We start from the raw sequence: 25456 nt of genomic DNA on the forward strand, positions 1-25456 counted from the left end.
AGGTGGAAAAATGGGTTATTCCTGGGCCCAGAGGCGGAAGTGTGTGTGTGTGTGTGTGTGTGTGTGTGTGTGTGTGTGTGTGTGTGTGTGAGAGAGAGAGAGAGAGAGAGAGAGAGAGAGAGAGAGAGAGAGAGAGAGAGGGAGGGAGGGAGGGAGGGAGGGAGAGACAGAGAGAGATAGAGACAGAGAAAAAAAGAGAGGAAGAGAAAGAGAACAACAAACAGGGGGGCGGAGCCAAGATGGCGGAGTAGAAAGACGCACATACACGTAGCTCCGAACCCACAACCCACAGAACGGCTAGAGGGGACCAACTCATGGTGAATTCTGCACTCAGAGGCCACGGAATATTGGAGCGAGGGAGATTTCTGTTCCGGAGAGACCTGCAAACCTCTCGCGGGGGGTCCTTCGCGCTGCGGACTGGGCGCCGGGACTGGGAGCTGAGGGCAGCCCTGCAGCGGCCACGACACCGTGAGGAAAAGATCCGAGCGGGCTACGGGGACGGGATCTCCAGCGGCCACGCGGGTCCCTCTACCCACAGAGGGACCTGCAAACCTCTCGCAAAAGGTCCGTCGCGCTGCAGACGCGGAGCCCAGCCCAGACCTGCGGCGGCCGCGGCTGTGAGAGGTACAGATCTGAGCAGGCTTCAGGGACGGGATCTCCAGCGGCGGCACAAGCCCCTCCACCCACAGGTGACGGGGGTGAGAGAGTCTCTTTGGCGGGTCGAGAGGCGAGAGGGGTGCCCCCATGGCTCGGGCCCCCCGGGAGATAGAAGCTGAGAGGCGGCTGCAGACAGGGGCTCCCCAAGCGGGTGGGAGCCTGGATCCATTGTGGAAGGTCTGTACATAAACCCCCTGAGGGAACTGAGCCTGAGGGGCGGCCCTGCCCCGACCTGACCACCTGAACTTAATTCTCACACTGAATAGCAGCCCTGCCCCCGCCAAAAGCCCTAAGGCGGGAAGCAGCATTTGAATCTCAGTCCCCAAACGCTGGCTGGGAGGACCAGGAGGCGAGGTGGGTGTGAGGAGAATATTCAGAGGTCAAGTCACTGGCTGGGGAGAATGCCCAGAAAAGGGAAAAGAAATAAAACTATTGAAGGCTACTTTCTTGGAGAACAGACATTTCCTCCCTTCCTTTCTGACGAGGAAGAACAATGCTTACCATCAGGCAAAGACACAGAAATCAAGGCTTCTGTATCCCAGCCCACCCAATGGGCTCAGGCCATGGAAGAGCTCAAAAAGAATTTTGAAAATCAAGTTAGAGAGGTGGAGGAAAAACTGGGAAGAGAAATGAGAGGGATGAAAGAGAAGCATGAAAAGCAGATCAGCTCCCTGCTAAAGGAGAACCAAAAAAATGTTGAAGAAATTAACACCTTTAAAACTAGCCTAACTCAATTGGCAAAAGAGGTTCAAAAAGCCAATGAGGAGAAGAATGCTTTCAAAAGCAGAATTAGCCAAATGGAAAAGGAGATTCAAAAGCTCACTGAAGAAAATAGTTCTTTCAAAACTAGAATGGCACAGATGGACGCTAAGGACTTTATGAGAAAGACAGATATCACAGAACATAGCGAGAAGATTGGAAAAATGGAAGATAATGTGAAATATCTTATTGGAAAAACAACTGACCGGGAAAATAGATTCAGGAGAGACAATGTAAAAATTCTGGGACTACCTGAAAACCATGATCAAAAGAAGAGCCTAGACATCATCTTCCATGAAATTATCAAGGAAAACTGCCCTGAGATTCTAGAACCAGAGGGCAAAATAATTATTCAAGGAATCCGCAGAACACCGCATGAAAGAGATCCAAAAAGAGAAACTCCTAGGAACATTGTGGCCAAATTCCAGAATTCCCAGGTGAAAGAGAAAATATTGCAAGCAGCTAGAAAGAAACAATTCAAGTATTGTGGAAATACAATCAGGATAACACAAGATCTAGCACCCTCTACATTAAGGGATCGAAGGGAATGGAATAGGATATTCCAAAAGTCAAAGGAACTAGGACTAAAATCAAGAATCACCTACCCAGCAAAACTGAGTATAATACTTCAGGAGAAAAAATGGTCTTTCAATGAAATGGAGGATTTTCAGGTTTTCTTGATGAAAAGACCAGAGCTGAAAAGAAAATTTGACTTTCAAACACAAGAATGAAGAGAACCATGAAAAGGTGAACAGCAAAGAGAAGTCATAAGGGACTTACTAAAGTTGAACTGTTTACATTCCTACATGGAAAGACAATATTTGTAACTCTTGAAACATTTCAGTATCTGGGTACTGGGTGGGAGTACACACACACACATGAACACACGCACACATACATAGAGACAGAGTGCACAGAGTAAATTGAAGAGGATGGGATCATATCTTAAAAAAATGAAATCAAGCAGTGAGAGAGAAATATTGGGAGGAGAAAGGGAGAAATGGAATGGGGCAAATTATCTCTCATAAAAGAGGCAAGCAAAAGACTTATTAGTGGAGGGATAAAGAGGGGAGGCGAGAGAAAAACATGAGGTCTACTCTCATCACATTCCACTAAAGGAAAGAATAAAATGCACTCTCATTTTGATAGGAAAACCTATCTCGCAATACAGGAGAGTGGGGGACAGGGGCACAAGCAGGGTGGGGGGGAGGATAGAGGGGAGGGCATGCGGAGGAGAATGCAATCCGAGGTCGACACTCATGGGGAGGGAAAGGATCATAAGAGAATAGAAGTAATGGGGGACAGGATAGGATGGAGGGAAATATAGTTAGTCCTATACAACACAACTAGTATGGAAATCATTTGCAAAACTACACAGATTTGGCCTATATTGAATTACTTGTCCTCCAAAGGAAAGGGGTGGAGAGGGAGAGAGCTAAAGAAGTTGGAACTCAAAGTGTTAGGATCAACTGTAATGCTCTTACCACTAGGAAATAAGAAATACAGGTTAAGGGGTAAAGAAAGCTTTCTGGCCCTACAGGACAAAAGAGAAGATGGAGACAAGGGCAGAGAGGGAGGATAGAAGAGAGAGCAGATTGGTCACAGGGGCAATTAGAATGCTTGGGTTTGGGGGGGGGGATAAAAGGGGAGAAAATTTGTAACCAAAATTTTGTGAAAATAAATGTTAAAAGTTAAATCAAAAAAAAAAAAAGGGAACAACAAACAGAGTCAGATATATAAGAATCTGGTTTGGTCAGTGGGGGACGCTCCCTCCATCACAGCAGATTGCAGCCCAGTGTTGCCACCTCCTGCCTGTGTGACTCTGGGCAAGTGACTTGCTCTCTGTGCTTCCTTTTTCTCATCTGTAAGGTGAGGGGCTGCCAGGATGGCCTTTAAGGCCCGTTCCCAGCTCTATCCTCATGGCCATAGAATGTAAATCCTGGGGAGATGTTATAGGACCAGAGTGCTTCAGTGACTCGTTCATTCTCACCTAGCTGTCATGAATGTTAGAGGAAGGATTTGCACCCAGGTCTTCTTGACTCCAAGCCTAACATTCCAGGCACTATACTGGGCTTCTATTGCATAGACACAGAAGTGGCAGTGTAGTGCAGTGGTAAGCGCTCTGGCATTGGCTGCAGAGGACCTGGGTTCAGATCCCAGTCCTGGTGAGTGACTGTGGACAAGTCTCCTCAGTTTCCTCATCTCTGCTATGGGAGAGTGATACTAGGTGGCCTCTGAGATCCCTTTCAGCTGTCCCTCTATGGTTCTCTGATTCTGTGACACATTATTTATTCAGTCTGCACAAACAATTTTCTTATTAGGCACAAATGAAGCATTGATAATGTGGACCTGTCACCATGAGGCCTATTATTCATGCTGCCTGTTTTGTTGGAGCTAAATAAAAATGAAATTGATAATACTTGGTTCATGGAGGGATTCACAAATCCCTTGAAATAACTACAGCCCCTGGGGTCCAAGATTCACAGCCTTGGGAACCCTGCTTGTTTTGGGGGAGCATGGATAGCTAGCCATTAATCAGTGAACACACTCACTTGTGTCTGTTGGGGAGGCCCCTGAAAGTGGAGGTCCTGAAGCCCCTGACCATTTTATTACTTTTTCTCCCAGGTCACAGGACCAGAGCATTAGAACTGGAAGGGACATTAGAGGCCATCTCTAGTCCAATCCATTCACTTTTACCAAAGAGGAAACTGAGGCCCTGGGAGGTTGAGGCACTTGTCTGTGGTCACATAAGGTGGGCAAGAAAAGATTCTGCCACATTTTCTCTTTGAGTCCCATTGATACTTTGTGGTCTTCAAAAGTCATTTAAAAAGGTGGTTTCCCATCAATAATAAGAAATGGCTTGCAAGAGCAATGGATGAGCCTGGGAGCTGGTCACCCCCTCTGCTGGTGCCTTCCCTCTGAGCTTGCCTCCCGTCTACCCTCTGTCTATGTCATCTCTACATGATTGCTTACATGCTGTCTCTTCCATCAGTCTGTGAACTCCTGGAAGGCAGGGGCTGAGCCTGGCACATAGTAGATGCTTAAAAAATATTTATTGATGATGCTGGGTTCAAACATCAGGCACTTACTAGCTGTGCAGCCTTGGGGAAATCTCTTAGCCTTTCTGTGCTTCTGTTTTCTCATCTGTAAAATGAGTAGGTTGGACTTGATGACTTCAAGGGTGTCTCTGAATCTACGGTTTTATAGTAATAATAGCTTTCATTTATATATTGCCTACTATGTTCTAGGCACTGTGCTAAATACTTTAGTCATATTATCTCATTTGATCCTCACAACAAACCTGGGAGGTAGACACTATTATTATCCCCATTTTACAGTTGAAGAAGCTGAGGCAAACAGGTTAAGTGATTTGCTCAAGGTCACAAAGTTAGTAAGGCTGGATTTGAACTCAGGTCTTCCTAAATCCAGGTGCAGTGCTTTATCCACTGTGCCACCTGTCCCTTACAAGAGTGATATTCTAATCTTAAGATATTATGACATAAGAAATAATGAATAGTGAGGATTTCATAGGTACCTAGGAAGACTTGTATGAACTGATACAGGAGGAACAAAGCAGAACCAGGAGGAAAGTGTGTACAGTGTTTCAGTATGAAAGTAAAAACAATGCTGAAAGACAACTGACCTCTGACTAAATGTGATGACTAGCTTTGGCACTGGGGGGCACATGATGAGACATGCATCTGTGCTCTCTGTAGAGAGGTAGCGGACCTCAGGTGGGAAGTGCTGCATGCATTCATTGTCAGATGAGGTCTCTCTTAGCAACTTTGGTTTAACTGTTTTTCTTTGTTATTAGAGAGGATTCTATTGGGAGGAGGGTAGTGTGTATTAGAAAATTACTGTGGTTTTAAATCAAGAGGCCTCAGTTTCCTCATCTGTAAAAATGAAAAAAATAAACTGAATGATAAACAACCCCCCCCCTCAATATTTCTGTTTGAAGATCTAATGTGTTTCCTAAAATTTCAACTCTTGGTAGGCTTCTGATTCTCCAGCGTTTCTGGCCAATCAGGCCACTTCATAAGGGACAAGGAGTGTAGATGGGTTTCCCCAGAGTTGTCCAGGTTACCAGCCAGAATTTTGAAGATGAATATTCCTGTTTACTTTCTCACTTTTCAAAAAGTACAAAAAATATTTTTTTTATGAATCAGTGAGATGAGGCCACGAGGGGCCTTTAAACTTCTTGGAGCTCATTTCGCCATGACCCATTGAAGAAGCTGAGACCCTGTGAGATGAAATGACTTTCCCTGGGTTATACAGAAGACTGGGCACATTTAGACAGAGAACACTTTGAAAGATGGCTTGATGAAACCTGGTTCATTGGCTCTGAAGTCAGAGAACCTGGGTTCAGATTTTGCTTCTGATCCACAGTACCTGTGTGACTGGACAAATCACTTACTTGTATGGGTGTCAGCTTCATCAGCTGTAAAATGAGGGGCTGAACTAGATGACCTTTGAGGTTGCTTCCAGCTCTGTCTATGATCCTGTGGACACACCTTGGAGAGGGTGGGGCTATCAATTGGAGCTTTGAGGCGACATGAATTCAGGACATTTTTTCAAATCACTACTAAGGATATTTTCTGTTGTAAAGTAGCAGTACCCATGATTCAGCATGTTCAGGTGTAATGACTTGGCATTTTACAACAGGAATAAATTAGACCAGTTAGCATGCCTTTGACCATTTCTTCCACCAGCTTTGTAAAAGGGAAAATCCTATGTTATCAGGATTATGTTATATGATGAATTAAATTCCCAGGTATTGGAAAAGTAACTTGTTGAGTGACTGATTTTTTTTTACCTTTGCTCTTTCTCTGGATCCAAGGGTCCAAATCACAGAACTTCTTGTGGAATTCTCTCATCGATGGACTCACTGGGAACGTCAAGGAAAAGCCGAAGCCAACAATTGTTCACGATCCTCGGGCACCAGAAGAAATCCTAGCTGATGAACTGCCCCAATTGGACAGCCCTGAAGCCTTAGTGAAGACATCGTTCAGGTTTGATGGATTGTGGAACCGTTCTTCTCTGTTGGTTGATGACGTGATTATTTTTACTCAGATCAGCAAACCATTTCATCCTAAGTTTATCTTTTTGTGTTAACTGAGCATTGGTTGAGAAAGAAGTTTATAGTCAGTCTGATACCCGGCTTGATTTTCTCAAGTTTAGTGAAAATATCATTGGCATTTAAATAGTTGATGTTGCTGAGTGTTGGTACTTGGTTGGTATGGTTATTTGAGTGGTGTAGGCATTTAATTAGCAGTTGTAACTAATTGAGAGACAGCATGGTGGAGAAGACAGAAAGGAACTGGATTCAGAGAGACCTGGATTCAAGTTCTGCAGTGACCTGGGGCAAGTGTCAGGCAAATCTGTAATACTATATTTTGCAGAATAGTTGCTGATCTGCACAGATGGAATGACTTTCCTTATTTAGGAATCTCCCAATGCTGAATCTCTATACTGAACCAAAAAAAAAAAAAAAAAAAGGTTTACATTGCTATTTGGTTGCTGTTGCTACTTAACTGACAGTTGCATTTAATGTATTGTCATTTAACAAGGTTGTATTTAATTGGGATTGGTATTTAACTGGTGGTGGTCTTTAGAATTGGTATCTAGTGTTGGTGTTTGAGTGATGTAATTTTTCTCATTGATGTTTGATTGGCTTTGATTGGTAATAGTATTTAATCTGGAGTTGTTATTGAATGCTACAGAAAAGGGTCTATTTGAACAACCAATTTGAGTTGGATGAATGAGTTTTTTGGTTGCAAAGGCATTTGATATAGTTCATCTATATAGAGGAAAAGTATATAATAACAAACCTTCTACCCTTGTGTCTTTAAAGCTCAAAGGAAAGCTCCTAGGATCAAAGCAGTAGTATGAGCAGAATTGCCTGCCTAAATTCAATTGTGAATCTTTCTACTCTGTTCTGCAATGATCTATTTACTTCACTAGCATTAAGCTCTAATTCTTGAACCTTCCTGTTAAACATATATTTTTAGTTTTTTGCCTTCTTCTCCTTTCCTGTCTATCCTTTGATGAAATAAAAATTAACCTTAGGGGATTTTGCTTAGCTGGAATGTATAAAATGAAATGTTTGTCTTGGCTCTTGTGGCCCAAAGTTGGTCTCCTTACAGTATTTATTACTGGTTTTATTTGTTCTTAGCTCTATCACAAAACTCTCAATACATTGCTATTACCCAGGATTCCTTGCTATCCCCATTCTATCAACCTAGATTTATTATGATGATTCGAGTGTGTTGCGGTAGATTGGATTCCACATATTTTATGTATTTTGTAATTATTTTGAATGGAATTTCCCTTCATATTATGTCCTCCAAGTTTTTTTTCAATGGCTTTATAGAAATGCTAACCATTTTTGTGGGGTGTTCGGCTACTTTGTGGAAGCTGTTAATCATTTTAATTAAGTGATTTGATGGTTTTCTGGAGATATTCTAAATAAGTCATCATGTCATGTATAAATAGAGATAATTTAGATTTTTTTTGCTGATGTTTTTGCCCTTAATTTTTTTCTTTTGTCTTATTGCTATTTATATTACTTGTAGAACTATGTCAAATAATAGTGGTGGGGGATTCCTTATTTTTATTTTACCTCTGTCTTTATTGGGGAAGCTTCTAGGATTTCTCCATTAGAATACTGTTAGGCTTTAGTTATATATGTTTCTTTATTATATTAAAGATGATCTTTTGTTCTCATGATTTTTTTTAAAAAAACCATCAATTCATAATAACCATGAATGTTATATTTTATGAAAGGCTTTTCTATGTTTAATTTGATATAACTCTGTGGTTTTCTTTTGTTTTTAACATGATTAATAGTGCTAATTGTCTTGCTAATGATGAACCCTTATGTCCCTGCTATATATGCAACTTAATCACGGTGAATAATTTCATAATCTATTGCAGCAATCTTTTTCCTGGGCTTTTATTAAAAAAACTTTTGCTCGAATATTAATCAGTAATATTGGTCTATAATGCTCCTCCTTGATCTTTTCCTGGTTTAGTATTAGAATCATATTTATCTCATAAAAGGAATTCAACAGAGTGCTTTCTTTATCAATTTTGGGCACAATTTTTGTTATATAAGGATTAGCTGCCTTTTAAAAATTTGAGAAAATTCACTCTTACATACCACAAGCTTGAACAGGAATCTTTTTGCAGATAGTCTCAGAATAATTTCAAAAAAGATGTTTTGGCCCACTTCATTTATTTATTAGCATTGTTTTATCCTATCTTAGCAAACAGCAAATAAAATGAGCATTTCTGTTGTTCATAGTAAAATGTAGTAAAATGAAGATTATATATGAAACTGTGATCATTATATACAGCTTGCCTTTCTTTTAAAACAGATAATAAAAATTGACATGTAACTTTTAAAGCTTTCATGTTCATCTGTTCTGGCGTAATTTCTGTTCTCTTCTGACCAATTCCTAGTTAGTAATTTCTTAAATTTTATCTTTGCTTTCTTTTCTGTCTTGCTCTTTTTTGTCCCATTGTCCCTTTCACTACTTCTCCCTTTCCCTGCAATAAGGAGAAAAGGCAAACTCTTGTAAAAACATGCGTAATCAAGCAAAATAAAAAGAATTCTCACATTGGCCACATCTGAAAATGTCTCATTCTGTATCTTGAGTTCATTATCTCTTTGTCAGAAGGTGAATAGTCTGCTTTATCATCAGTTTTCTGGAATTGTGCTTGTTTTTTGCATTGGTCAGCATTGTGGTCTTTCAAAATTGCTTTTCTTTATAATGTTGGTGTTGTTGTGTACATTGTTCTTTTGGTTCTGCTCAGTCCATTCTGCATCAGTTCATATAATCCCCATAACCTTGCCCAGTGCTTGGCACATGGTAGGCACATAATAAATGTTGGCTTTATTGTATGACTTCTATGGCTTCTCCTAGTTTCATCTTCTTAATAGAATAATAGAAGGAATTGCATCTTAATTTTAGTGAAATTAAACAGGAGAGGCTGGTTAATTCCCTGACACTCAGAATTTACCACCAGAGGATTTAAGAGAACAATGCTTAGTCTCCTTGAGTTTTTTCTAGCTAAAAGCTGGGACTATGTGTGTGTGTGCGTGTGTGTGTATTGTGTGTGCGTGTGTGTGTATGTGTGGTGGTGGTGATGTACAAATACACAAATGGAATAGACCCTTCATTTCCATCCTCAGTGGGGCACTCCCACTGGGAACCTTGCCAACTAGGTATTAATGCTTCCATGTCTGTGGCCACGTTGGGAGTTGTCACTGGGTAGACTCATTTGGAGATGGCCATCTGGTCTTGTTTTAGATGCATCATTTTCTATATTTAGCTGGCTAAAGCTTATTTTCATTTTTTTCTTTAATCAAGCATATGGTCCATGAGTTAGGGCAAAGGGCACATTCTCTGGTTGCTTTGATGCCCTTTGGAAGGCAGTAGAGAAAAATAGAAGTCAGGAAGGCATGTTGGAATCTCACCTCCAATGCTTTGTCGCTATTTGTCCTAGGAGAAGTCAGTTAACCACTCTGAACCTCAGTTTACTTATCTGTAAAATGATAACTGTTTTGTCCTCAAGCCCTCTCATTTTCCACTTTATTGGATCTAAGTACATGAGGGCTGGTGTTAGGGAAGGGCACAGGCAAAGGGCAGATGAGTGTGGAAGAGGCAACATAGTTTAGTGGATAGGAAGTTGACTTCAAAAAGATCTGGGTCTAGTCCTTCCTGGGACTTGGCTGTGTGAGTGAGTGAGTGACTCATTCCTTCTGAGTGGTTCAGACAACTCTTTGAGACTGAGTAACCAAGAAGTTGCCCATTGGCTTTGGTAGAAGATGCTTCTTTACTGGGATTTCCTTTCAGGGCTAGAAAGGGAAAAAATACCCCTGGTACCTATATCCCAGCATTGATGTGAGGCTCAAAGAGAAAGGAGCATATGAGGTAAAAGGAGTAAGTGGGTAAAAAACTGCTTTTAATAGTTGAATAAAAGTGTTAGGAAGCCTCCTCCTCTCCTAGCTCATTGGAAATATTCATGGTCCAACCCTCAGAGCAGACAGGATGGTGGTGATGATATGAAGGTACCTCATGTGGTTTAGGTTTCTCCACTTGGTCTCTAAACTTTGAAAACTATTGCTTGAATTATTATGGATATTTGGCTGGTGACATCTATTGAAACCATGATTCTCAAGTCTTTATGGATCTTTGTTATAGCTGGGTAGCTGTAGGCAATAGTTTGGTTAGTGAAAACATGACTGGGTCCCATATATAATTATTGCTTAAAAACTGCAGGATGTTATGAAGACTGGATTTATAATTTGGGGATTTGTTCTTGTTAGTTCATGCAACACAGCAAACTTCTGATGGATAATTACCATTAAATCCTGCTAGGTATTTGGGAGACACTAAATACTTGCAGCCTGTAGTGATACATTGGAAAGTTTCTATCATTTATTTTTATATTCTCTATACTGATCATCAGGGCAACTAGGTGGTACAGTGGATAGAGTGCCAGACCTGGAGTCAGGAAGTGTTCAGTTCATTTATTTTTCAGTTGTGTCCAACTCTTCACATTCCATTTGGAGTTTTCTTGACAGAGATACTAGAGTGGTTTGCCATTTCCTTCTTCAGCTCATTTTATAGATGAGGAAACGGAGACAAACAGGGTAAAGTGACTTGCCCAGGGCCACACAGCTAGGAAGTATCTAAGCTGGTTTTGAACTCAGGAAGTTGAGTATTTTTGACTCTAGCCCCAGCATTCTATGGTGCCATCTAGCTGCCGTAGAATCAAGATAACCTGAGTTTAGGTCCTGCCTTAGACACTTACGAGCTGTGTGACCCTGAGAAAAGGTCATTTTGTCCTGTTTGCCTCAGTTTCCTCATCTATAAATGATCTAGAGAAAGAAATAGTAAAGCACTCTAGTAACTCTGCCCGGAAAACCCAAAATGGGGTCATGAAGAGTCAGACGTGACTAAAAAGACAGAAGAACACAACCACTGATCCTTAAGTCTGGCCATCTTGAGGCTGCCTCTTGTATCACCTTTTGTGGTGATGGCCCTAGTTCTGAATTACCAGAAAAAACCACTCTTCCTTTCTATCAGTCAATCAATCATTGGTTCAAAGCTTTTCTGTTGATGTATCATCATCATCATCATCATCATCATCACCATCATCATCATCACCATCATCGTCATCATTGTCATCATCATCATCATCACCATCATCATCATCGTCATCGTCGTCATCATCATCATCATCATCATCATCATCATCATCATCATCATCATCACATTGTTACAATATTCATGCAATACTCACACTCTACCAATGATTTTTCAAAAGAGCAAAATGTTCAAGGTCAGTATGTTGGCTCCTTGGAGTATTCATGTCTTGGAGCTGCAGACACTAAGAGATCTAAGAATCTTCAAATCTTACATGGAACTGGAGAGAGCCATTTTAGAACTGCATGGTTAGAGTGAGAGACAGAGCAAGTGTTATAAGACTAACAAAGGAGTGAGTCTGAGGTTCCTGGGCTGGGAGTGCTCCATACCCTGGATGCCATCTACCATGTTTGTCTAATTACTGGGAAATAGACCATATGGGAAACTTCAGTTCTACACACTATGCAGCCATGAGAAGAAATGTTTAACTAACATTCCAGAAGGCTTGTATTTAAATACTTTTCTTTACGGATGAATGTTGCTCCATTCAAAGCCATCACTCTGGGCATCTAAACACTTATGTCAACAATGCTTCCTATGTCCAAAACCTTATTGGAACTTACTTCTTCAGAGCTGTCTCTAGAACCCAAAGTAGAGGCATAACTGGGGTGGGAATGACTGGAACTTTTCCCTGGGTGCAAACATCTTGCACATGATCTTTTTCAGAAACAACTGAGCTTAGCACATCATTAACATGGCTTTTTCCTTAATCAGTGTAGGGAGCTCCTGGTGAGGAATTCCTTCCACTAAAATGCAAGTTGTCATCTGCTATAACTTAGAGTTTTAGAGAGTTGCCAGGGGCATGAAAAGACTAAAGGGTCTCACAGCCAGCATGTGTCAGAGCAGAACTTGAACTCACATCTTCTTGACTCTGAGGCTAACTTTCTGTTATACCCTGTTGTCTTTCAATAGTTTGCAAGAACGGTTACTTAAAACCAGAATCTTTGAAATCAGTGGATTGTCAGTAGCAATGACTCTATCAACCCTTGTGGTACCCAATCCCTTTCTTGCTCAACTGAATTTGTCTTAATTACTTGTATTATTTTCCCAGTATGATTCTTTTTTTTTATTTATTTGACATTCATTGTAACAAAATTTTGGGTTCCAAATTTTCTCCCCTTTTATCCCCTCCCCCCCCAAACACCAAGCATTCTAATTGCCCCTATGACCAATCTGCTCTCTCCTCTATCATCCCTCTCTGCCCTTGTGTCCATCCTCTCCTCTGTCCTGTAGGGCCAGATAACTTTCTATACCCCTTTACCTGTATTTCTTATTTCCTAGTGGCAAGAACAGTACTCGACAGTTGTTCCTAAAACTTTGAGTTCCAACTTCTTTTCCTCCCTCCCTCCCCACCCCCTCCCTTTGGAAGGCAAGCAATTCAATATAGGCCAAATCTGTGTAGTTTTGCACATGACTTCCATAATAGTTGTGTTATATAAGACTAACTATATTTCCCTCCATCCTATCCTGTCCCCCATTACTTCTATTCTCTTTTGATCCTGTCCCTCCCCATGAGTGTCGACCTCAAATTGCTCCCTCCTCCCCATGCCCTCCCTTCCATCATCCCCCCCACCCTGCTTATCCCCTTATCCCCCACTTTCCTGTATTGTAAGATAGGTTTTCATACCAAAATGAGTGTGCATTTTATTCCTTCCTTTAGTGGAATGTGATGAGAGTAAACTTCATGTTTTTCTCTCACCTCCCCTCTTTATCCCTCCACTAATAAGTCTTTTGCTTGCCTCTTTTATGAGAGATAATTTGCCCCACTCCATTTCTCCCTTTCTCCTCCCAATGTATTTCTCTCTCACTGCTTGACTTCATTTTTTAAGATATGATCCCATCCTCTTCAATTCATTCTGTGCACTCTGTCTCTATGTGTGTGCGCGCGTGTGTGCGTGTGTGTGTGTGTGTGTGTGTGTGTAATCCCACCCAGTACCCAGATACTGAAAAGTTTCAAGAGTTACAAATATTGTCTTTCCATGTAGGAATGTAAACAGTTCAACTTTAGTAAGTCCCTTATGACTTCTCTTTGCTGTTCACCTTTTCATGGTTCTCTTCATTCTTGTGTTTGAAAGTCAAATTTTCTTTTCAGCTCTGGTCTTTTCATCAAGAATGCTTGAAAGTCCTCTATTTCATTGAAAGACCAATTTTTCCCCTGAAGTATTATACTCAGTTTTGCTGGGTAGGTGATTCTTGATTTTAGTCCTAGTTCCTTTGACTTTTGGAATATCCTATTCCATGCCCTTCGATCCCTTAATGTAGAAGCTGCTAGATCTTGTGTTATCCTGATTGTATTTCCACAATACTTGAATTGTTTCTTTCTAGCTGCTTGCAATATTTTCTCCTTGACCTGGGAACTCTGGAATTTGGCCACAATGTTCCTAGGAGTTTCTCTTTTTGGATCTCTTTCATGCGGTGTTCTGTGGATTCCTTGAATATTTATTTTGCCCTCTGGTTCTAGAATCTCAGGGCAGTTTTCCTTGATAATTTCATGAAAGATGATGTCTAGGCTCTTTTTCTCATCATGGCTTTCAGGGAGTCCCATAATTTTTAAATTGTCTCTCCTGGATCTATTTTCCATCTCAGTTGTTTTTCCAATGAGATATTTCACATTATCTTCCATTTTTTCATTCTTTTGGTTTTGTTTTGTGATTTCTTGGTTTCTCATAAAGTCATTAGCCTCCATCTGTTCCATTCTAATTCTGAAAGAACTATTTTCTTCAGTGAGCTTTTGAATCTCCTTTTCCATTTGGCTAATTCTGCTTTTGAAAGCATTCTTCTCCTCATTGGCTTTTTGAACCTCTTCTGCCAATTGAGTTAGCCTATTTTTCAAGGTGTTATTTTCTTCAGCATTTTTTGGGGTCTCCTTTAGCAGGGTGCTGACCTGCTGTTCATGCTTTGACTGCATATCTCTCATTTCTCTTCCCAGCTTTTCCTCCACCTCTCTAACTTGATTTTCAAAATTCTTTTTGAGCTCTTCCATGGCCTGAGCCCATTGGGTGGGCTGGGATACAGAAGCCTTGATTTCTGTGTCTTTGCCTGATGGTAAGCATTGTTCTTCCTCATCAGAAAGGAAGGGAGGAAATGCCTGTTCACCAAGAAAGTAACCTTCTATAGTCTTATTTCTTTTCCCTTTTCTGGGTATTTTCCCAGCCAATGACTCGACCTCTGAATATTCTCCTCACACCCACCTCGCCTCCTGATCCTCCCAGCCAGCGCTTGGGGTCTGAGATTCAAATGCTGCTTCCCAGCCTCAGGGCTTTTGGTGGGGGCAGGGCTGCTATTCAGTGTGAGATTAAGTTCAGGTGCTCAGGTGGGGGCAGGGTGGCCTCACAGGCTCAGTTCCCTCAGGGGCTTTATGCAGAGACCTTCAACAATGGATCCAGGCTCCTGCCTGCTTGGGGAGCTCTGGTCTGCCGCTGCCTCAGCTGCTGCCTCCTGAGGGGGCCTGAGTTATGGGGGCACCCCACTCGCCTCTCGACCCACCAAAGAGACCCTCTCACCGACCCCTGTCACCTGTGGGTGGAGGGACTCACGTGGCTGCTGGAGATCCCGTCCCTGAAGCCTGCTCAGATCTGCTCGTCTTGGTGCCGCGGGCGCGGCAGGGCTGTACTCAGCTCCCAGTCCTGGTGCCCAGTCCACGGTGCATAGGACCTTTTGTGAGAGGTTTGCAGGTCCCTCTGGAACAGAAATATCCTTTGCTCCACTGTTGCGTGGCCTCTACTGCTCCAGAATTCGCCATAAGTTCCTTTTTACAGATGTTCTGTGGGTTGTGGGTTCAGAGTTATGTGTATGTGCGTCTTACTACTCTGCCATCTTGGCTCTGCCCCTCCCAGTATGATTCTGAAGTTAGAGCATGTATTTTCCTCTAGCCCACAGACTGTGATGGCTGCACTTGAGGGCAATTTGAAAATCTTTTCTATGAATATCATTCTGTCTCTTGGTCTTTTCCTTTCTGTAAGAAATTTGTTGCTGTCATCAGGATTTTCAGAACTCTTAGGGGTTAATTAGTATCTAGGGGACAAAAGGAAAGGCTTAAAGACCTTGAACCTAGACATCAATTACCTTAGCCTGAGGTTCCTGAAATAGGATTTGAAGGAATGTTTACCAGGAAACTGCCCCCATCCCCTGAGTGCCAAGCTTCATGGAAGTTCACCTAACAACCCCAGCTGCAGTTACATTTCAAGTTTATAAGCCAAGCTCCTTGTCTCATATCATCCCATCTCATGGATGCCTGGTTTGTCAAGATGCTTCGTTGCCTGGGTATCAAATGCAGTTATCTATAATGGTAAGGGAAAGAAAGGGGTCTTGGACATTTCTCCTTTCCAGGAGAAGTAGGAGCTTGGGGACATAGCTGAGCCTTCAAATTAGTAAGGCATTGCTACTGTAGCCAATGGAAATCTGTACTTGCATGACCTTAGAGAAGCCACTTAATTTCTATGCCTTACTTTCTTCACCGGTAAAGTGAAGGGATTGGATTACATGGTCTCTGAGGTCTCGTTTAGCTCTAGATCAAGGTTCCTATGAAATTACTTATTCTCTCCATGCCTCTATCTGTCAAATGTGGGGCTTGGACTATGGCCCCAAAGGTCCCTTTAAGCTCTAGCTACGTGATGCTATCATCTTGGAAGATTCCTACCTCCCAAACTTTTCTAGAATCATCAGTAAAACAGGGCTGGAAAAATAAAGAATTTTTACCTAAAGCACAAAAATAAAAAATTCCAGATAACTGGGTCTGTTTGCCACAAGGCACAGGGCTGTCAAGGGACTATTAGCATGAAGATTGCCTCTGCATGAAAGAGACTCCTCCATCTCTTTGTTGTTGTTCAGTTGTGTCTGATTCTTTGTGACCCCATTTGGGGTTTTCTTGGCAAAGACACTGGAGTGGTTTGCCATTTTCTTCTCCAGCTCATTTTACAGATGAGGAAACTGAGGCAAACAGGGTTAAGTGACTTGCTCAGGGTCACACAGCTAGTAAGTGTTTGAGGCTAGATTTCAACTCAGGTCTTCCTAACTCCAGGCCGAGCCCTCTATCCACTGCCACCTAGCATTCACCTCTACCTCTTTCATTAGGCAGCTGTGCCCCATTCTTGTCTGCTTTCCATTATCAAGCCTGATTTACATTTCTGTGTTGGATCCTTACCTCTACTAGTCCTACTTTCCCTTCCATTATATCCTTGATGTTCCTTTTACTAAGGTAGGTTTTTGCTACTCTCTCCTGCTTCCCATGGCACTGTCCATCTTTGGTATTTTCCAAGATACATCCCTGAAGTGAATGTGCATGAGAGTTGTCCATCATTGATCAGCCTTAATGTCTTAAAGTTAAAGAATATTATTTACTCAACCCAATTGCTCCTGACTCCCTTCCATTTTAGGCACCTCCATCTTTACCTCCCCCAGATCTTACCCATCACATAATACAGCTACAACCTCAAGAAATACTATTGGCTGACCTTGAACTTGGAAATTCTCTTCCATGCAAGCAAAAGAGGTTGCTCTTCCTCCATTCTTACGTCCTCATTCTCTTTGATCCTCTACTTTATTCTCATCCTGGCTTCCTGTCCCTCAATTTATTCTTGGCTTTCAGACCATAAAAGCTTTGTTGTCCGACCCACCAATGCATCCCGGGCCTTGCCAACCACCCTTCAGGGTGACTCTGTTTAATGTGTTGCCTCCTCCATTTAGAATGTGAACTTCTTGAGAGCCAGCACAGCCTCACTTTTCTATTTGTGTCTTCAATGCTTAACATTGTGCTTTGCACATAATACGCACTTAATGAAAGGGATTTCTTTCTTTTTCCTTCCTTCCTTCCTTCCTTCCTTCCTTCCTTCCTTCCTTCCTTCCTTCCTTCCTTCCTTCCTTCCTTCCTTCCTTCCTTTCTTCCTTCTTTCGTATACCTACCTACCTTCATCCCCAGGCTCAGTCAGTGACAGGTTCGTTGGGTCACCCAGACTACATCTCTGCTCTACTTCCATCTATTCTAAATGTTTGCTGCCTATCCTCAGCTGACCCCTCACTACCACTTGGCAATCCTGGTACCAATTACTCATCAGCTCTCTAATGCATTCACTATAATGTCCCTCTCAAACCTCTCTCTGCACCCATGCCAAAGACCTTGGCTTTGCCTTTTCTGAAAACATTGAGGCTATAGGACTGTAGTTTTTTCATCCTTCTTTTGTCTTATCCTCTTTCCACTCCCCCTGACATTTTCTCCTTCATTTTATTCTCTTGACAAACATTTATTAAGCACTTGCTATTTCTAGACACTGTACTAGGGGCTGGAGAGCTTATATTCCTTTAGGGGAAGGCACAAAGAATACAGATGAATAAATACAAAAGATAGTACAAAGCAATATGGGGGGGGGTTGAGAATAGTGGAGGCATCCAGAGAGGTCTTGCTGGGAGCTGGCGCCCAAGCTGGTGTTTGGAGGGAGGTGAGGATTCTAAGAAGTGGAGATAAGGAGGGAGAGCCCAGGAAGCACCTTGTACAAAGACCTGGATGGAGGAATGAATTAAGGAAAAATAATTCATTATGCATTTACTATGTGCCAAGTGCAAGCCAGTTCCTGCTTTGAGGGAGCTCATGCTCTAACTGAAGGAGACAACACATAAAAGTAAATTCATTGACGGGGCAGGTAGGAAGACCCAGAAGGACCAGTCTGAATGTGGAACAAAAGGAGGCTCTTTCAGCTGAGGTTTCCTTCCTTGGGCTTGATCTCATCCTCTCCTGTTTCCTTCAGGAATTCATCATATCATTATCTTTTTCACTCTTCCATCTTTGATATTTCCACCACTGCTTACTTCTTTTCTGGCTACAACCATTCTTTGATAAATCCTGTCCTTTTAAATACTGCTACTTTTTCCTAGTTTTACTAACCCTTCACTCTACTGATTTAGCTCTACCCTCTCTCTTTCATCACCAAACTTCTTGAACAAGGTGTCTCTATACTTTGCCTCCCTTCCCTTACCTCATACTGTTCAATCATAATGATGCTACTAATAACTCAAATACAGCAAATTAGAAATACCATGGGAATAGTAATATTTCAAATAGAAATACAGCATTTAACATTTTATAAAGTGCTTTTCCATGCAGCAATCTTGTCAGGGTGAACATCCTCACCCTTATGAGGGTGAACATCCTCATCCCCATTTTGCGGTTGGACAAACCAAAGCTCAATGATTTTCCCATGAGTTTCACAGCCTAGATTCCCACCCAGTCCTTCCAAGGAAGCCTAAGGCCAATGCCCTTCTTACAATGCCTCCTCCCTTCTCCTTGTGATCAGGTTTCCATCACTCAACCAACAAATATTTACAAAGTGTCTATTATATGCCAAGCACCATCCTTATTGAAATTACTTTCTCTGAAGTCACCAGTGACCACAATTTTTAAATGAACGGCCTTTTCTCAGTCTTGATTCATGAGAATTTGACACTGTTGAGCACACCCTCCTCCTTGGTAGTCTTTCCATGACTTACAGGGTACAGTGCTCCCCTGGTATAACTTCTTATCTCTCAAATAAGTGTCTTCCTCTTGCCCTCTTAATTCTATCATACCCTATGGTTTTGTGATTGACCCTCTTCTCTTCGCTCTTTTCCTCATCTATAAAATGAATTGGAGAAGGAAATGGCAAACCACTTCAGTTCTTTGTCAAGAAAAAAACCCCCAAACTCACAAAGAGTTGGACATGACTGAAATGACTGAACGCAAACACCCAGATGAGTTCATCCATTCTCCAGGTTTCATCTTTATGTGGATGATTCCTATATACATTCTCCATGTCTGACCTCTCTCTAGGACTTACTAAAAATCTTCATCTGAATTTTGTTTCTCAAGTTCATCAGGCCTGAAATAGCATCCATCATTATTATATATATATGTATATATATATATATATATATGTATATATATATATATACCCATCATATATATATCCATCCATATATGTATATATCTATCATATATATACACACATGTATACACACACATGAACACATATATGCACATTGTGTAAGTGTGTGTGTACAAAATAATGAACTGGGATTTCTTTGGTAGGAACCTCCCAGGTAGGAAACTCTCTCTATCACTGAAGATCGACATCTTTCTTGCATTTCATAGTTGGAGAGAGTTGCCTAGAGAACTGACAAGTTAAGTGACTTGCCCAGAGTCTTGCTGCTGGTATTTGCCAGAAGTTGGACTTAAATCCAGGTCTTCCTGCTGTTAAGGTCGACTCCCTAGTCCTTGTGCCATGCTGCATCTCAGGGTCCAAAATAAATACGTACAAAAGTAAGTGCGAGGTAAATTCTCTCATCTCTTATAACTCCTACCCTATCCCTAACATGGGCCCTTATTACTTCCATTTGAACCATTGTATCTACTTCATAACTAATTTCCCCTTCTTTATTCTCTCCCCACTTCCAGATGTAGAGTCAGAAAGACTTGGGTTCAAACCTCACCTCAGATACTTACTAGCTATGTCACCATGGGCAAGTCTCTTCACTTTTCTGAGCCTCAGTTTTCTTCTCTGTAACATGAAGATGATAATGGCATCTATCTCCCAGGGTTGTGAGGGCCAAATGAGGCAAAGTTTGGCAAAGGCTTGGTCAACCTTAAAACACTTCATAAATAGCAGTTGTTATTATTATCCTGGGATCCTAAATGATCTCAAGAATCCTCCAGTTCTAAGAATCTAAGATCAGGGAGTCATTTTAATCTTACCTCTATAGTATCATTTGAATCCTGTAAGTCTGAAAATTCTCAGAGTCAACAGGTTGGGATAATTTGACTTTTGGAAGAAGAGGCACTCCCAGTAGAAGACTATCTCGGGTGTTTCAATTAGTTTCTCTTCCTACTTAGAGTTGACTTATTTGAATGTCTTTCCAAGCCCCACACACAGCTTGCAAAAAATATGATTCCAGATCACAGAGATATAGTGAACTAACAGCCATAGTAAGAAAAAAAAGATTAAGTCCTTTTTAGATCCCAAGCAACAGATTGCATTTTCCAAGCAGATCTCAGTGGTTAAATGACTCTCTCATGTCATTTCTTGGCAGTCATCTTATCCACCAGGGCTGTTGCCCAAATGCCAGTTTCTGACTTGATTACTTTCAGGAAATGAACAGTCCTGTGTTAATAGAACAGTATGAAGTCACCTGCAGTGTTGTGACCTACCCCTTGGATGATCCCTGGGTTAGATTTCCAGATTAGCTCATGGGAAGCCTGAATATGGTCTAGTCTCTAATCTCCATCCTTAACCTGAGAATTGTGCTTTAACTGAAGGCTGTTCCCTTGTTCCAACTTTCATTTTGTTACTGTAATTTAGAAGGCAGACCGATATACAAGAAGGCACCGTGACAAGGGCACCTGTATCTCCTCACACCAAAGGCTGGTTGTAGCCAATCTATAAAAGCAGAGCTAGCTTAGGCTTCTGACCTGGCCTTCTCAATCTGGCCAGGCTATTTTTCTGTTTGTGCTGAAGAAGGGCAAGAGAGTCATGGAAGGGGAAAATATTCACAAATCGATGTGGAGGGATCAGTGGAGGCCTCATATAGTTAGTGACACTTAGGATGAACCTTAAAGGGAGCTCTGAGTTCCAAGAATTAGAGGTGGTGAGAGAACATCTCAGAAATCGGGATAATAAGTATTGGTGGAAGGATCTGAGGCTACTAAGTCTAGAGCAGAGAAGACTTATGGGAAGGCACACTTCCTGTCTTCAAGTTTTTGAAGGCTGTCATCTGGATGAAGGATTAGACTCATTTTACTTGATTCCAGAGGAGACTGGTGATGTTATATAGGGTCTGATTGTTCTTGTTAGAAGTGCATGTAGTGTATTCCCATCTTGATTCCATCTTCTCATTTGCAGTGAACACTGACGTTGGCTATCACCAGTCAGGGCTTGGAATGCACATAGGCCACTGGTTCTGAGATGATTGCTACAACAGTTTGGAATAGAGGGCCTCCAAGGTCCCTTTCATCACTGAGAGTCTCAGACACACTGTGTCCTTTCTGGAAAAGGGGCAGGTTTGCACAATTCCCACTTCTGCAGGTGGACATGCCAAGGCACAGAGAATGGAACAGGGGCTTCCAATAAATCATAGTCAGTATCTCAATGCCATATTCCCTTACTTTCCCCCTGCCCCTGCCAACCTACTTTCTTCTCATTGGCATGGATGGATGACATGGGGCATTCCTTAACAAGTGGGCTAGGATCATTGGTAAACAGCAGAAAGGATAAAGAGTTTAGACTTTCCATAAGACTGACAGCAGTTGGACAGACTGTTATTATTTTTCTAGGTTCAGACCAGTGATTTCATTAGTAGAGAGAACTTTCAATGAGGAAACTCCCATCAATGCAGGTCAGTAATTGTTCTAATGTTAGAGATTTGCCTGGAGCCCTGAAAGGTTAGGTGACTTGCCTGGGATCCCACAGTCTATGTGCATCAGAAGCATCTGATGCCACACTTCACACACACCCTCTCCACTATGCTATATTTACTGAGTCAGTGGGTTATTTAAAGTGTGATATGCCCAGACTGTAACTATGACTTTTTGCTCCATGGGTGCATATCACAAATTTCACCTGGGAAAAATTGGATGAAGCACAACCTCAGGGGGTGGGGCAGACAAAGAGTGGGCAGGACATGGTAGGAAGAGCTCATTTTAGCTCGCCATTTGGTTGTTTTCTATTTAATTAATTATTTTTTCTAAACAGGTCCCAAGTTCTCTTATCTCTTTGCAACTGAAGGAGTGCAATACTATCAATGCTCAGTAAATTCAGCATCTTGGGCAAAGCCCCAGGCAGCCTGCCTTAGTTTTTGACTGTGAGTAATTCTCAACGAAAACTTGTAAATTTCTTACTCCTCCCAACCCCCAAATGGAGAACAGACTGATTCTATTTTAGTACTATAAAGATCAGTCATGGCCAACAATCATTCTTTAGTTGGTCCCCACAACTGGGAATTAGCCCCTTCCCTGTTTATTGGTGAAGACTTACTCCCAAGGGTTGGAATGAATGACTGGAAAGATTCAAAATGTCAAGACCACATAAAGGAATGCATTGGGGAAAGAAAGAGAGTTGATTATTAATAAGAACATAGGAAGATTATGAGCTTATTTCTCTACATTCTGAGAAGTTTAGACATTTTGGGGGCTACTTAACTTGAGACCAGTGGGTGCAAACTGGTGCCTGTCTTTCAAATATCCCATCAAGTGAAAACTGGAGGGTATAATGGACAGAGTATTGGACTTGGATGACTTGGGAAAACCTGAAGTCAAATCCTACTAGCTGTCTGATCCTGGAAATCACTTAACCTCTCAGTGCCTCAGTTTCCTCACTTGTAAAATAATCATAATAACAGCACCTACTTCCTAGAGTCGTTGAAAGGATAAAATGAGATAATGGATGAAAAACACTTTGCAACTGTTAAAGAACTGCATAAATGGTAGTTCTTCTCCTTCCTCTTCTCCTTGTCCTCCTCCTCCTCCTCCTTCTCCTTGTTCTTGTTCTTCTCCCCCTCCTCATCCTTCCCTTCCTCTTCCTCCTCCTTTTTTCTCTTCTTTTTCTTCTTCTTCTTCTTTCTTCTTCTTCTTCTTCTTCTTCTTCTTATTCTTCTTCTTTTTCTCCTCCCCCTCCTCCTCCTCCTTCTTCTTCTCCCCCTCCTTATGCTTCTTCTCCTTCTCTTCCTCTTCCTTCCCCCTCAATTTGTTTTCATAAAAACATTTATCAGCCAGGAAAAAATAATCAAAAGCAAACTTGGAATGGAAGGCCAGAATCCAATTCAATTTGAAATGTTCATTTCTCCATCTTGGCTGGAGAGACCTTCTCTATTTAAATCTTTCATGTCATGGGATGTGTGCCTTTCCATGATATATTAACCCACTCATTTATACCAGCCACATCATTTGCTGTTCATTAAGAGAACAAACTGGTGAAAAGGACAAATGGCTTTGAACCCCCAACATCCTTGGTTTCTTTCAGAATATTAAATTCAGGAGTCTCTCTGTGTGCACAGTTTTGATAGATCATGTTAAGTAATTATGAAGTATGAAAGATGATTCAAATCTCTGGAAGGAGATGGATAGCTCTCCCAGAATATTTCATATATAGATTTCACTGAGTTTTCCTTTGTTGGGTCATTTTTTTCCTTCTAAATTATCCAGGCGCTAATATAATCATCAAGGCAAAATAAATTAATTCTGGGCCAGGAAAACAGTAGTTGTGGTCAATAGCCCTGGTGAGGTATGTCTGTCTTGTCCTCTGAGTCTGCCTGTAAGCCAATTAAATCATTCCAATGAATATTTATTAAGCATCTGTTGTATGCGAGGTTCTGTATGAGACTCTAGACATATAGCAAATAAATAAATAAATAAATAAGGTCTGCCATCAAGGACCTTTCAATCTCTAGGACAGGGCATGGAGATTTCATCAGCTAGGGAGATTCCCTTTATCACAGTAGGTCAACCCTTCTCTACAACAAAAGAATTGCCTAGAACTGAGAAGTTCGTTGCTTTACCCAGGGTCCTGCAAACATCTAGAGCCCATCCAAAGTAGTATTAGTTTGTGCTTCTGGGTAGTTCAGGTCGTCCTCTCCTCACCCCTGGACTATTGCAGTAGCCTCCTAGTCAGCTGCCTTGCTTCAAGGCTCTCCAATGCATCCACCCACTCAGTGGCCAAAGTGATTTTATCTATTTATTTAAATTGTTTATATTATTTTATATTATATAATATTATTTATTTATATTGACCTTGTCATCCCTTACTCACCAAATTCCAGGGGCTCTTTATTATCTCTGTTATCAAATCTAGACCTCACAGCCTGGTTCCTTCCAATCTTCCCCATATCCTTATATATGACTCTATCCAAATACTCTGCCATCTACTTATACTGGCCTGTCTGCTAGTCCTTCTCCACGATGCTCCATTTCTCATCTCAGCACCTTTGCATTGGCATTCCCCTGGAAAGATCTCCCTTTTCACTTTTGACTTCTGGAATGGGTAGCTTCATTTGGGATGACTTAGCTCAAATACCACTTTTTGCAAGAGAACCTTCCTCATCTCTTTAGCTACTAGGAGCTTTTCTTCTAAAGGTATTTTCTGTCTGCTCTTCATTTTAGTACCGATTTATCCATAATGACTTCTCCATTAGAATACAGATTCTTTGAAGGCAGGAGCGATTTTCACTTCTTCTTTGGATCCCTAGCACTTAGCTCAGTGATTGGCACCATAGTAAGTCCACTTCTACAATGTGCCTGACAAGGGTATGTTGAATTCTCTGTGTCTCAGTTTCTTTAGCTGTAAAATGGGGATAATAATGCTATCACCCTCACATGGTTGCTGTGAGGAAATTGTTTTGTGAACTTTATAACAACATGAAAATATAAACTATTAGTGTTATGATTATATATTTCAAGGGTATGTTGTGATAAAGGACTTTGTACTTATTCTTATATCCCAGTGGGTCTATGGTCTCATGGATATGGATTCATCCTCCAATAATTTGGATTGTTGCCTGCCCATCTTGTAGGCGACTTTTGTCCATGTTGTGTCCTCCCATTGCAAGGAGCATCTTCCTTGTGTTCTCTTGGCAGTGTAAGGCGCAATGGCATCCATGTAGACTTCAAAAGTTATCCTTTGTCCACAGACCTACTTAGGTTGGAAAGAAGATAACCATTCAATTTTCTCCAGATTCAAACTCTTTTAAATTCCATAAAGTAGACCTGAGCACCAAAGAAAAGTTTAAAATACATCATCTGAAGCCATATCCACAACAGGCAAAGAATATATAGTGTATAGGCAACAGATGGAGACCATATTCTGGAAAAGAAT

At 41.5% G+C, this 25456-nt stretch overlaps 1 protein-coding gene across 3 annotated transcripts in view; it reads left to right on the forward strand.

Moving 5' to 3' along the window:
* PDE1C (phosphodiesterase 1C) overlaps window positions 1-25456 on the forward strand; it is a 573123-nt gene that overhangs the window by 206504 nt on the left and 341163 nt on the right. For all 3 annotated transcript variants that reach the window (XM_072598889.1, XM_072598887.1, XM_072598888.1), the window contains one exon: window positions 6254-6425. In XM_072598889.1, coding sequence (XP_072454990.1) covers window positions 6254-6425 — 172 coding nt within the window. The remainder of the gene's footprint in view (window positions 1-6253; window positions 6426-25456) is intronic.

The sequence above is a fragment of the Notamacropus eugenii genome, chromosome 3 (assembly GCF_028372415.1).
Source record: "Notamacropus eugenii isolate mMacEug1 chromosome 3, mMacEug1.pri_v2, whole genome shotgun sequence".
Lineage (NCBI taxonomy): Eukaryota > Metazoa > Chordata > Mammalia > Diprotodontia > Macropodidae > Notamacropus > Notamacropus eugenii.